Genomic DNA, 14,883 nt, shown 5'->3' with positions numbered 1-14,883 from the left:
ATTTGGCCCCCTTAAACAAGCGGGGCGCTAATTTGGGGGAAATTAATATATCTTTCCTTGTTCAAATCAAACCCTTAAAATAAAATTAAAAAAAAAGAAATACAGAGCAAAACAAAACAGCCACCCCCATCTCTTCACAAAACCCTCGTTCGTCAAAGTGTCTGCCGCTCTCTGTTCTCTTTATAAATAAAAACATCTTCACCCCTTTTTCAATTTATAAATAAAAATATATTTTTCATATATAATCGAAATAACTCAACACATTCGGTGATTGTTTTAATTTTTATTTTGTGGGATTTGAATCCGTATTATTAAAGAGATGGTCTCTGGTTCGCGAATCGAAGGGGGTAACAACAACACAACGCATAATTTATCAGCTGGTGTTCGTAAAACGATTCAATCAATTAAAGAAATTGTTGGTAATCATTCTGATGCTGATATTTACATAACCCTTAAAGAATCCAACATGGATCCTAATGAAACTACTCAGAAACTGTTAAATCAAGGTTCTTTTGCAATAAAGTTCATTTCTTTATGTTTTATTTGTCACATTTTTCATTGAATTGCTGTTATGTTCTGTTTTTTATATTGCTGGAACTTTTTAGGGTTTATAGTTTTTAAAGGGGGTTGCAATTTCCTTCATTGAAGAAGTAGCTAACATGAAAGCTGCTTCTTTTTAGGGTTTGACTTAGTGTCTAAGTCAGATATTTATTATTTCTTTATTATTTTTAAAATAATAATGATTTTTTAGTGTGGATAAGAGCAAATACTAGACTATTTAGACTATTTAGTATGATCTTATTGCCAATAATTGTTTTACTTAATGGTATGTTTTTTACTCTGGTTGGCTGGGATTAATGATAAGTGAAGCTAATAAAAGTCTGTAATTAGCTAACAATGTTTCATGTGTATCTGCTTATGCTATAGCAATTTTTACACAAAATGATGCTTTACTCTAATTAAGATCAGAGTAAATCTATAATTGGATCTAGGTACTTATTGCCAATAATATTGTTAATCGATTCTATTATAAGTTTGCACATCTTCAAGATGGTTATAATGATGACTCTGAAAGCCACCATCTTTGCTTTTTAACTTATGTACATCTTTGAGGCCCTTTTTAAAACAAAATAATTTGGAAATTCGAAGGTAAATGGCTTATCTTGATGACATTTTTTGCTTTTTAATCTCTCTCTTTTTTGTAAAGTTATTGGATGCTCTAAAGCGTCACATTATTAGTCAGTAGTTTGTTTCTATAATAATGGTATACTGTGAGTACTTGTAATTGGGATGCTGGCTCGCTGAAGAGTTTATTGTGCTTTCTGTATTAAACGTTCATACGTGTATCTCATGTACAATCTTTACTTGTATTGTTGTCCTCGAAACTCTTGAAGATGACATAATGCTTCTCGTACTATCTAGACTATAAACTTTCTGGGAAACTATCTATAGTTTCGCTTATTATATTTGTTTTCTTCTCGTCTTTTTACCAGACCCTTTTCATGAAGTTAGGCGAAAGAAAGACAAAAAGAAGGAGGTTTGTTACTGTACCTTTTTTAAATAATTTTTATTATATTATTAACTTACACGAGCTTGTCTGTTTCTTGTATTCATTGCTTTTACATGCTACAAAAGCATAGTTTTTTTTTTTTGTTAACAGTGGCCAAATTGAGCCTTTCTTTATACATGTCACTGAAGTAATGATCATGATTAAAAGATGCTATATTTTTAATGTTAAACTTTTTCATTGATGCCCAAATTATTTTTTAGACCATCTTTTATTTCGTCCGGGTCAGTATGGTGCATGCTTTTTTTAGAGTTATGCTTATGAAGACTTTGATTATACTCCGGTACAGGCATTAATTCAGGTTACACCGCTCAATGCTCATGTGCCTGCCAAACCGATAAAACCCATTGAACAGCCAGTTCAGGTGATGAAGTCCAACACATATTCAGACCGTAATCCTCGAAGGGCAAACTATGTTAGGAATAATGCACCTGGTAATGTAGTTGTTTTACACATTTTTTTACTCAGTCAATCATATCATCTAAACACTTTTTTTATCAGTGTTTTGTTGATGGTTGAAAATTGTTAGATGCAGGTATGGCTAGACCGTTTAGACAGTTTCGTGTTGTGAGGGACAACAGAATTAATCAAAATGGGAATAGAGTTATAAAACCTCCTGCTAAGAACTCAGTGGCTGTGTCCACCAAAGAGACATCGGTTTCGAATGCGTCTGAAAAGAGGTAATTTTGTTTCTTACTCACTTTTGATAACCACATTCATACCTAAGCGCATCTCAAACGTGAGCACTAATTGTACTTGTTTTACACCATTTGTTAATAGTTGGCTGATAATAATACTTATTATTATGCTAAATATCAGTGTATTATGATAACCCTTAGAAAGATATACATTGTTTTCATTATGTTAAAGGTATTGTTATAGGTTTTCTATTGATGCATTAAACAGGGTATAAGTGCAATGTACTTTCATTTGAAATGAATATTTTATTTTAGTTATTAAATTCTGATAGTTAGTAAACAGTAACTTATATTGAAATGAAACTTTTATTTTATTGGTCATGTATTCAAGTTAATTGAAAGGTATGGTATTAGTTCAAAAATTTTAGGGCACACATTGGAGCAGAAGTATTGTAAAGTCAGCATACGATAAAAGATGCATTAATAAACTAAAGTAGTGCAGTTTTTAAGGATGCTCTAAGATCAGTTTTTGACTATTGACCATGTGCAGTTCAGCGGAGGCTTCTAAAGATCTAAAACCTCTGAATCTGCCAACTGATTCACTCTCGAAACAAGTAAAGAATGTTAGTTTGAGTGGTAAGAAACTGGTGATGTCATCATCAAACGTTACTCCACCTGTGCATGCAACAAAAACTCATGATTCTGTTACATCACCCAACAACAGCAGTTCAGTAGTAGGAGTCTATTCATCTTCTTCAGACCCGGTCCATATACCTTCACTTGCATCTAGACCAGCTGCAAATGTTGGTGCCATTAAACGTGAAGTTGGTGCAGTCGGTGTTCGGCGTCATACATCTGACAATACTACGGCTAAGTTGTCATCGTTTCCTGCTGTATCTAAGAGTGACCAACCACCGCAATCCAACGTGTCAGAATCAGTGCCAAGTATGCCAGTTGCAAGGCCATTAAATAATAATAATAATAATAACAATAACAATAGCAATAATAATAGTAATTATAATCAGCATAATAGCAGACCACATCAACACCCTCTGAATCATCAGAAAGGTATGAACTTATTTTGCAAAAAGTAATTAATTTTAAGTTAAAATGTCCCTATCATATTTTCTCGGTTAATTTTAATTAGTCTTTTGTATTTTTTGTTATCTTTAATTTTGAAGTTGATAATGAAGGGTTATTTTTTATTATTTAATAATTAGAAGTACACTATATATTGAATTTGCTAAGATGATCCTTTTTAAAATATTGACGAAACATATCTTTATAGTTTAATAGCCCATTTGAAGTATACTTCTAAGCACTCTTAAATTAAATGTATGCACTATGTATGTATGTTTCTTTTTCATGTTTCATCGCGCATCTTATGGGTATGTTGTGTCTTAAAAAACTTAGTTTCTCAAGCAAACAAGGAGTGGAAACCAAAATCAAGTAAGAAACCAAGTGTTTCTGAAGTCGGGGTTATCGGAACACCTAAAAAACCTGCATCAACCCCTGCCAACAACTCTAAGGACCCGGCTACCGAGTCAGCTCAGTTGCAGGATAAGGTTCCACACGAAACTAGTCCCGAGGATCAAAATGTGATCATTGCACCACACATTCGAGTTTCCGAGACCGACCGTTGCCGACTCACTTTCGGCAGTTTAGGAATCAATGTTGAGACCCCTAAGAATTCTAGATATGAAGAGGTTAGGCATATCGAAGAGCCACTTGCTGAACCTCTTACAAGGTCAGTTAATTACTGTGCATATGATCGTTTGCATAATTGTTAAATAATGTGACTAAAGTTTTAGGAAGAGTAATTAATATTGACCTTATTTGGACTCGTTGACAGTTTGTCAGTTAGTTCGCCGGACTCATCTAGTGACGAACCTTCGGTTAGCAAACAAGTCGAGTCGGTAGATGAACGTGTTCAGAGTTCGGGTTCCATTTCTCAAGAGTCGGGCACATCATCCGAACAACAATCGACCGATCGATTAGAGTCTTCAAGTCCTCAAAACATTGAAAACTACACCAATATCGGGCTTGTTAGACACAGCAGCCCGTCTCAACAGCAGCAAGGTCCTTCCGAGTTGCCTAGCTTCTCAGTAAGTAAAATTTTCTTATACGTTTTATTATCATATTATGTCATTTTTATATATTATGCTTAAATAAACTTAAAAGGTTCAAACATCCTGATTTGTTGTTTTCATGTAATATAGCAGGCTTATGACCCTCAGGCTGGATATGATATATCATATTTCCGACCCGGTACCGATGAATCACTTAGGGCCCAGGTTCTACAAATCCCCCAAGAGGTAAAATCTTACTTGCTTACCTAGTTCATGATAAGTATTTAAAAGTATATTATTGCATATATTTATTTTTATCTTTTATAGAATTGCAAATGTAAAAAATTATATTTGAAGTTATTTTAGTAGTAAATAAATAAAATAAGGAAAATGATAAACGTAGCCGTTTAAGCATACCGTAAATAATATAATATAATTCCCTTTTTATAAGACTTGCCATGAATAATATTATTGCCAAAATTATATAAGTCGATATTAAAAAAGGAATAATTATACTTTGTAATTAATTAAAGAGAGTTAACAAACTTAATTATGGTAAGCTTAAACGTAGCCCTAAGGGCTACATTTAGCATTGTCCAATAAAATAATATGTATTTTTATTTTGGACAAATTACATAAAAAGGTAACATATTTTCATGGTTTTCATATTCTAGGTAATCTATTTTATTCGGATATAAAAAAAGGATTCTTTTTTCAAAAGTTAATCAAAAAGAGGGGTTCGTTAACTTTCTCCGTTAAATTCGAAATTTAGGAAGTTTTATAAATCGATTCTTTCATGAAAGTTGCTCTAAATCCTTCCATTAACACTCTAAAATCATCTTCTTCATCTGAAACAACACATAGACGTCGAATTTGATCATGAACATTGCGTTTGACTTTTTATCCGAAAATTTGACCACAAAATTTGGATTCGATTCGACGAATTAGATCTTCAAAATTTGCAGACACGATCACTAGATGAAAATGAAGAACTCTGCAATTTACTTTCCTTGATTTCATTCCGAATCGATCTAGAGGCCAAATTGTGTTGACTTTTCGCATAATGATGAATACAAATCGAATTGCATCGAATATGTTGTTGTTTACTGGATTTGATGATGAACGTAGCTTAGGATTAGTATAAGGATCATGTATGTAACATCAATTTGTGATGAGAAACATGAATGAAACGAATTCGATTTTATAACGGAGAAAGTTAACGACACCCCTCTTTTTGATTAACTTTTGAAAAAATACTCCTTTTTTTATATCCGAATGAAATAGATTACCTAGAATATGAAAAACATGAAAATATGTTACCTTTTTATGTAATTTGCCCTTTTATTTTCTGTTATTCATATGTATATGTTAAATAAGCTCACCAGCCTAATCAAGAGCTTGGTCTTATGGTGTTTATTAGATGAGCTATGGCACCCGCGGACGATGGGCACGGGTCCTTAATACCCGCGACCCGCCCGCCAGGATTTTTTTACCCGCGGGTACCCGTTTACCCGCCAACGGGTAAACTTTTCTGCCCGTACCCGCGACCCACGGGTAAACAGCGGGTTTACAAAATGTGCACTTTTAACTAATTTTTAGTCACGGATATCCTCTACCTGTGGGTAAACCCGCGAATAATTTTGGAAAATACGTTAAAAAATTAAATAATAATATATGAGGAATATTCATTTGAGTCCATAAATTAAGTTGAGATTCAAGGGACCAATGAGAGCGCGACACGTGTCGCGAAAATCACATGTGATTGAAAAAAAGTCAAAAAAATTCTTTTGAAAATTTTTTTTTTTAAATTTTTTTCGAAATTTAAAAAAAAAAATTTTTTTTTTAATTTTTTTTTACAATCACATTTGATTTACCTGCACAATCACATGTGATTGAATTGTACAATCACATGTGATTGGATTTGCTATGCATAATCACATGTGATTGGGTTTACAATCACATGTGATTGACATGCATAATCACATATGATTTTTGAAAAAAAAAAAAATTTCGAAAAAGAATTTTCGGGAAAAAAAAATTTGAAAAAAAAACTTTTTAAAAAAAAAATTTCGATTTTTTTTTTTCAATCACATGTGATTTTCGCGCCACATGTCGCGTTCTCATTGGTCCCTTTGTTTTCAAGCAAATTTATGGATGTAATTGATTACAACTCAATAATATATATAATTAAGTACATGTATGCGGGTAAACGGGTATACCCGCGAGTAGCTTAAACGGGCATCACGGATTGACCGGTCGGGTTTTACCCTTGAGCCGCCCGCGACCCTCCAACGGGTAAAAATATTTACCCGACCCGTGCCCGCGGGTACATTTTTTAATAAAAACCCGCCCGTCACGGGCACGGGTACCCGCGGGTCACGGGTTTTTTCCCGCCCATTGCCATCCCTTTGACCCCAGCCCGAGCTCGTATAGGCATGGCTGCAAATGGCGGTTGTGGCGGCCGTTGCAACGGTTTGATGACTATCCCGTCCCGTTTTGCCCAAAAATGTCTAATTAGTTGGTCATCGCTAAAAAGTCGGGTCAAAGTCGGTCAACCTCGGTCAAAATTTGACTTTTTGTCTGCCATTATTCTAGTGTAAACGAAAACCCGTATGATTTATATGCATGTTATCTGACTTAGTTGACGAGTCGAGAGTGAGTACTTTTGACTTGTTTACACCTATATGATTTATATGCATGTTAGCATAAAAAATGACTGATTTGGTGCATCAAATGTTTTCTTTTATAGGCCTTCAATTCTCATTTAGCGAACAGCATTTCTACAAGTACGATACCGATGGTACAACAACAGCAAGCTCAAGTGGCCCAAATGTACCCACAAGTTCATCTTCAACATTTCATACCTTATCGTCAGTTTATACCTCCCGTTTATGTTCCACCGATGGTCATGCCTGGTTACTCTAACAATCCTACGTACTCTCCTCATCCAACTAATGGTAGTAGTTACCTTCTGGTCCCGGGGGCTAATTCCCCCCACGTAAATGCAAATGGGATGAAATACGCAATGCCGCAATATAAATCTCTCCAGGCTGGCAGTCCTACTGGGTTCGGGAATTTTACTAGTCCTACTGGATACACGTTGAATACTCCCGGAGTTGTCGGAAATCCGTCTGGGCTAGATGACCCCTCTCGGCTCAAGTATAAAGATGGCAACATTTACGTTACAAACCCTCAGGTAAATAACACATTTTCCAAATTATGTTTTGCATGCGTACAATTTTCTTTTGGGATTTGCCAAAAAATTTTGTATGTGTACAATTTTCATTTTGTGGCGTATTTCTCAAAGTGATTTGCCGGATTTAATGTTAGGATTTTGCTAATGATAACCCTTAGGTAGTAGTTAACACGGTTATAACACTGTACAAGTGTTTTAAGCATGTTTACGATAGTCATACGGGTTGTCGTTAAGACAAAATCCTTGATGTCCATTTTCATAAACAAAACATGAAAAAAGCTTCTATAACTAAGGGTGCGTTTGTTTTCCTATTAATTGAATGGTTCAACACTGAACCATTCGGCATTCAGTGTTGAACCATTCAGAGCTGGAATTAACTCTTAACCATTAAGCACCTAAATTTTATGTACAGTAATATTCTCTTTAAATTATATCAAGGACGCTTATTAAACAGCTCTATTGTAGTTTTTATTCATGTCAAAGCTTACATTTTTCGTTCAAAATGATTACCAAACATGTTATTGTCAGAAGAAACCTCAATCAGAACCTCTGAATCATTCCGATTATGAACCATTCAACGCTTAATCTTTCAGTTTTATCAAACGCACCTCAATTGAATTTCAGTCCACATACAAAGAAAAGTCATATTGAATAACTTTTTTGAAAGTGAAATTTAAGGAAACTGTCAGTCATATACCATAGACCGTAATTGTTATAAAGAGATCTCATTTTGTGTAATGATGTTGCAGGCTGAGACATCTGAACTTTGGATGAACCCAAGGGACATGCCGAGTATGCAATCGGCGTCATACTACAACATGGCTGGTCAAACACCTCATGGTGCGTATATGCCGTCACACACTGGTCATGCTACGTTCAATGCTGCGGCTGCTGCACAATCTTCTCATATGCAATTCTCCGGATTATATCACCCATCACAACCAACAGCTATTGCAAACCCGCATCATATGGGCCCCACCATGGGCGGGAACGTTGGAGTGGCACCAGGTGCTCCAGGAACACAAGTCGGTGGATATCAACAGCAGCAACAGCAGCCTCAGATGAGTCAAATGAATTGGACAGGGAACTTTTGAAACGCTTATGATATGACTTTTCTTTGTATGGGGATTGAAATTAAATTAGTTTTTTTTTTTTTTTTTTTTTTTTTTTTTCATGTTTTTGTTTATGAAAATGGACATTACAAGCTTTCCCCTATCAATGCATAATGCATTCGTGCTAATGTTGAAAAGCTCTCATTACTTCTTTGTTTCAAGCCTTTACGGCTCATAAGTTCACATCATTATTCTGAATGAAATATTTTTTTTTTTTTTTTTTTTTTGGGCGAAAAAACGAATACTCATATAGAAACGAGACCGGTTTTTAAAGGAAAACGCCCTCAACAGTGAATACAAATGGCCAAAGGTGAAACGGGGAAGCTCGCACCTAGAACCATCAAAGCTAAAACTATCTATAAACGGGCATTCCTAACACCCCGAAAAAAACCTAACAAACAACTAACCAATGAAGTATCAATACATATACAACAATACAATGAAATAAAACAACAGGAGAAAGATAACAGACCGTTATAATCAACCTTTGGGACCCGCTCTTTTCAACTTTCTGTTGACCGTCTCCTTCAAAGAGTTCTTTCCTGACCGATTCTCAATCTTGTAAGATAACACGCAAGCGGAGTCGTTACCCGCACTACAACAAAAATGCAGATTGTGCACGCTTTTTTTTTCTTTCACGCTTGAGTCAAGTGTGTAATTTTTTTTAACATGCTCACGCTCATGAATGTGATGAAAATTAACCACGCTTTTAAGTGTGTACTAACGAATCTTCACACGCATAATTGAGTAAAAATAGCCCATAGTTAGAAGCGTGAATAAAATAAAGTGAAGTACACATACTAAAGCAAAGCGTGGAGACTGAAAAAAATTGTGAACACATACAAAAGCGTAAACTTTTATTGATGTACTCGGTATAATTTATTCATAAATTTTTATTTTGGGCCTTACTTGTTTTAGGCTAGCAAACAAATTGATGATCGACTTAAAAAAACAAACTGACGCGTCTTTTTTTATGTACTTTCTTCTCCTCCAAACACACACACACACACACACACACACACACACACGTATTCTTCCCCAATTGAAAAATAACTAACCCTAATTTCAATTTGTTTTCATGCGCGCGTATATTGATCTAAAATTGTTCCCGAAAACTTAATTTAATTACATATGCGCACGAGGAATTAAAGAACTTCTTTGTTTCAATTTTCAATCGAAGAACACTGCGTAAGGAATTAAACCGATACGTTTTTGAGATTTGAATTGTTGATGATACATGCGTAAGGAAGTTCGAAAGTAAATCAGATGCGTGTTAACTTGCAACTGATTTCTCCGGTAAGTATGAGTTTTCCGGTGATTTACGGCGGTGCACGGCGGTGGAATTCAGAAACTGACCAAAAGTGAAGGTAAATACATGAATCTAATCGAAATTGATCACTTATACTTCGACTAACACTCGTTAATCGAATTCAGTTCTTAAAAACACATAAATCTCTTGATATCGATCAATTTGACTTTTAGGCTAAACCTTTGATCGATAGATTTTTTTAGCTCAAATGTTTATGTATATATGAAACAGTGAATGACGAAGGTAGAGTGGATGATTGTGAACTTAAATAAGTTTTTAATTTCGACTCTACAGCTATACAATCTTTGATCGATTGTTTTGGTCAACCGTAGGTCAAACTTGAACGGCAGTTGATGAATTCGGTGATTTTCTGTACGAATTGAAGATGATGATCGATGAGAAAGCTTTTCTTTCTTTCTGATACCACATGTAGAGGTTAGATTTTACTGAATTATTATAGTAGTGTATTGACAGTTGCATGACTTCACATTATGCCAGAATGATAATTGATCTGTGTTGTATGCTTGTACTCAATATTTTAGTGGCCTCAAGCAATATATATACACACTATATATACATATTTTTTGTTTCTTTCTCCTCAAGTAGTATTTGTATATAGTATTATATATTGTTTGAGTGTTAAAGATCATAAAACTTACTTTAATAGTTTTGGGTTGCTTTTGCAAGTTCTCTTTTCAGTTGTTTACTTCTTGATAGCCTTGAAACATCAATTATTAAACAGATGCTAGAGTATCATACATATGGTGTAACGATAAAGATACACATCTATGATACACAAAATAATGACGTAATGCCTTTATGATCGGTTATGATCATTATTGTTGTTAATCTGATATTTGTGTGAACCAGATATGTTAATGTGATGATGATGATACCAACAGGAAGGATAGTTGATTTTAGCAATGTTGATCAAGCAGTTGATCAATATCATAGATTCAAGGTTCAACCTTTCTTATTTGTTAGTATTTTTTCATGGATACTTAAGTTCTACTCTATACAAGATTCATATTATTTTCTTTATTATCTGTTAATGAGTTCAGCTGCGGTAACCAATGTTTCTGTTGCTTCTGTCAGGAGCTCTTTTGCAAGCGTTGTTCGATTTTGTACAAACAGAGGTTCTTTTTAAGATTCATGCTTTGCTATATCGATTGTTATTTTAGATATGTATTTTCTGATTTTCTGATTTTGATGTAATGTGACCTCTTCTTTTATGTTGTGTGCATTGTTAATTGTTGACGTTCATACATTAGATGCTCAGCGTTTTGTTAATCCACAAAAATTTTATCATAGAATCTTCTACCATTTTCTTCTGAGTTTGCTTCTCATGCTGTTACAGAAGGTATTACTTCATAAGCTTTTATCTGTATTCCTTATAATTTTTTTTTGTTGCCAAAAGGCATATCTTTGTTACAACCTTATATTTGTGGCTTCTGTTTTAAAATTCAATTTACATATTTGTATTTGGCTTTGCAAGTATAGAATTTGATTGGTGTGTATTATCTATTTGCGTTCTATATTAATGAACAAGTTTTACATATGAAGTTTTACTTGGACGTTTTTTGAAGTTGTAAGAATTTGATGTTTAGATGCAAGCAGCCTCTTAGAAACTGTTTGAAATACATTATTATGAATGTAATTATAACCACATCTTATTAACCCTCTTGATCTTTGCAGAATGGAACAACAATAGTTGTAAGATCTTAGTCCGAATCACAAGTAACGCCTTGAATCACAAAACCACAAGAACCCAAACGTACTCACGCAACGCGCGGGCCGTACTGATATTTGTTTTGTCTATTAGTAGGGAAGATGTTAATAGACTTGTAACATGTATTTAAATCTTAACTTTGCATTGTAATAATATTTTCTTTAAAGAATGTCACCTATGTTTTTGTTACAAAATAATAAAACGTATTGTCTAGCCGTAACTGAATGACCAATAATATATATATTGGTAGGATCAAGAGGGAAGTAACCATTCGGGGGGAAGCGGGGGGAAGCAAAAACTTTTTATTTTTTCATTTTTTGAAAAAACTTTGTTCACGAACATTATAGATGAGATGAAAATATGAACATTTAGTAGGGATACTTTGTGATAAATGTTTTTATTTTGGCGGGAAAACGCTCGAAGAAGTAATATATAACAATTATCGTGTTTTTCGAGCGTATTTTGAGGTTTTAGCTATTGGAGTTTAGATATTAGGGTTTATAGGGTTAAGATATTAGGGTTTAGAAATTTAGGGTTTAGGGTTTAGATTTAGGGTTTAGATTTAGGATTTACCCAAAACACCAAACCCTAAACCCTAAACTCTAAAGCGGGCTAAATTTTACTTCACAAAACATAAAAAAAACGTTCATATTCGTCACGAACAATATTATCTTGAATGTTATTTTTGTCGATCGTTTTCCCGCCTAAATAATAACATTCATCACGAAGTGTATCTTCTAAATGTTCATATTTTCGTGTGATCTTGATGCCGGAAAATTTTTTTTCAAAAAAAACGAAAAAAAAAAAAAAATTTTGCTTCCCTCCGCTTCCCCCCAATTGGTTACTTCCCCATTGATCCTGCCTATATATATATATATATATATATATATATATATATATATATATATATATATATATATATATATATATTATGAAAAATTTTAATTGCTCACGCTCATGCCTGTGAATAATGAATGCATGAAAATTTTGACTAGAACTACACGCTTTGAAATGTGAGTGTTGAAATAATTGGTTAACATTTAAAAGCGTGAAGATTTAACTCTGTATCTTCACACTTCTTAATGTGAAGAGATGAACAAATCTTTCACACAAACAAGCGTGTATAATTAAAGAAATTTTGTTACGCCCATATTTCACACGGATCATATGAGCGTGAGCAACAAATATGGACCCAATTCTAAGTGTGAGTAAACCACTAAAAAAGCGTGTATATATGCATACTTTGTTGTAGTGCTGTCACGTTTTCCCCCGCCAACTGTGTCATCATAACATCGAATGCCGCAAAAGCCTACTTGGACATATTATTCTGAATGATTAGTAATACCTTTCTGACCCAATTTAATAATATCTAGACAACAAAGACACAATTTAAGAAATGACATCGTCACTTTTGTATTTTTTTTTTTTTTTTTTGTTTTGTTCACATAACTATTTACCCTTACTTTTTACTTACTTTTATATTGTACAAATACATAGAACAAAAGTATAAAAGAATCATACCTTAAATAAGTCTATTAAATAATTGGGACGGAAGGAGACGCATATTTTAGTGAGTAAATAAATTAGATTTTTCGTGTTCACTAGAAAAGAAAATTATGTATAGTTTATTTTTTTGGTGTTTACAAAAGAGCATAAAGTTTTTGACTTTTTATAAAAGATCACAAATCTTTGATAAAAATCATGAATAGTTAACTTTTTTATGTTTACAAAAGAGCACAAAATTTTTGGTTTTAACAAATGAGCAAAAATCTTTGTATTTTTTTTTTTTTTTTTTTTTTTTTTTATAAATGAACACTTTTACTTCTATTGTTTTCTCTTTTTTCTTAATGGAATTTAGTTAACGTTTCCCCGACGCAACGCGAGGGAACCCAACTCGTTTTTACTATAGGCCGAAAGGGAAAAAATCTGCAAGTAGGTATTGTGTGACTAGAAAACTAAAAAGATTGTGATCCAAGATTGTTGAGTACTGAAAAACTAAAGCATCCATTCACCTGAAAAATAGGTACTAACATTAGAAGTATTAACTATTCACTTGTACTATGAAAGTAGATTTGGATGCATTGAATTTTTTTTCCGGTAAAACATTAATGAAAGGTGATGCAGGTGCAATTTACCTTGTTACGTCTATATCGTATTCACTTGGCAATTAGTAGCATAATAAAATTTTGCAACTATCATTTATGAAACGTGTTAGTTACACTGAGTACTGTTTCAAGAAGTTTTTGGTACTAGTACTAGTGAACGTAAACAAGTCACTGAAAAAATGTACTCGTTTGAGTTCGTTTTGTTTACTTATGTGAATTAGTGTATAACATTTGTGTATGTCGTCTGTTTCATAAAAGATGTACTAAAATGAGTACATTTGTTAAACAGACAAAAATAATAATAACCAGGTGATTAGCGGCTATTCAAGTGTCATCATTTGATTTCATGGTTTTGCGATTAGCCATGTTAGATTATTGATACTTTTAATATGTGTTGCGAAAAGTATGATAATTTTGTAAAATACCAAATATAGAATCAAGATTGGATTGACAGTTTACATCTTGATATTGACAGATGTTAACATGTTAGCATCACTATCAATCTACGCAAGTCCTACCGGAGGCCCATATACCTTTAATTCTTGATACCTAATCAATAGAGTAACTATTGCATGTTAGTCGTGCGATGGTAAACAGGGATGATAACGGACGGATGATTTGTATTCATATCCATTTAATTTTTGTTCATTCATATTTATATCCGATGATAATTTTTGTTCCGTCCCACTTGGGTTTAACGGATGAATCTAGAGGTTTTTTTTAGTGTTTACCTCTGCTGAAAATGAAAAATTTATTAAATTTTTACACCGCTCCATCTGTATCCAGATTCAAGTTCCACCACTGTCTATATCTATTTGATTTCAGTAATCCATTCATATCCATATCCACTGGATTAAGCGGGTTAATGGATATCCATTGGATAAGCAAGAAATGTTATAATATTTTCTGATATGTAATGAAAACAAAAATGTAATATAAGAAAAAAGATATAACATGACATAATTAAAATTCACCCACAAAAAACGTGTAATTTTTGTCGAAAATTAAACACAATTTGTTAAATTTACTATTAATCATAGAGAATGACAATTTATATGTGTAATTATTAGTATGTTTATTTGGTTAGATATAAATGTTTATTGTAATATAACATAGTGAATTTATTACTACTATATAATTGTTAACAAAATGTATGTG

General features: G+C 33.3%; 1 protein-coding gene and 1 long non-coding RNA gene across 5 annotated transcripts; both read left to right on the top strand.

The window, feature by feature from the left end:
* The first annotated feature begins 109 nt into the window (after positions 1–109).
* On the top strand, positions 110–8,609 carry LOC139866227 (uncharacterized). Of its 3 annotated transcripts, none has more exons than XM_071854382.1 (10): positions 110–506; positions 1,494–1,537; positions 1,857–2,001; positions 2,103–2,247; positions 2,756–3,273; positions 3,619–3,952; positions 4,058–4,310; positions 4,425–4,520; positions 7,024–7,470; positions 8,220–8,609. In XM_071854382.1, exons 1-10 carry the CDS (start codon positions 320–322, stop codon positions 8,562–8,564), a joined length of 2,514 nt encoding a protein of 837 aa, XP_071710483.1. In that variant the 5' UTR covers positions 110–319; the 3' UTR covers positions 8,565–8,609. The 3 variants fall into 3 exon arrangements, with proteins under 3 accessions (XP_071710483.1, XP_071710481.1, XP_071710480.1); XM_071854380.1 differs by having other exon boundaries at positions 2,097–2,247; positions 4,428–4,520; XM_071854379.1 differs by having other exon boundaries at positions 2,097–2,247.
* A 984-nt stretch (positions 8,610–9,593) lies between these two features.
* On the top strand, positions 9,594–11,792 carry LOC139867132 (uncharacterized). Of its 2 annotated transcripts, XR_011765759.1 has the most exons (5): positions 9,594–9,949; positions 10,224–10,326; positions 10,762–10,852; positions 10,953–11,251; positions 11,587–11,792. It is a non-coding gene; the product is annotated as an uncharacterized lncRNA (long non-coding RNA). The 2 variants fall into 2 exon arrangements; XR_011765758.1 differs by having other exon boundaries at positions 10,762–11,251.
* Positions 11,793–14,883: the final 3,091 nt, after the last annotated feature.

This window comes from Rutidosis leptorrhynchoides, chromosome 9 (assembly GCF_046630445.1).
Source record: "Rutidosis leptorrhynchoides isolate AG116_Rl617_1_P2 chromosome 9, CSIRO_AGI_Rlap_v1, whole genome shotgun sequence".
NCBI classification, from domain to species: domain Eukaryota; kingdom Viridiplantae; phylum Streptophyta; class Magnoliopsida; order Asterales; family Asteraceae; genus Rutidosis; species Rutidosis leptorrhynchoides.
Note: the sequence above shows the minus strand (reverse complement) of the source record. Positions and strands in the feature narration are given on the sequence as shown.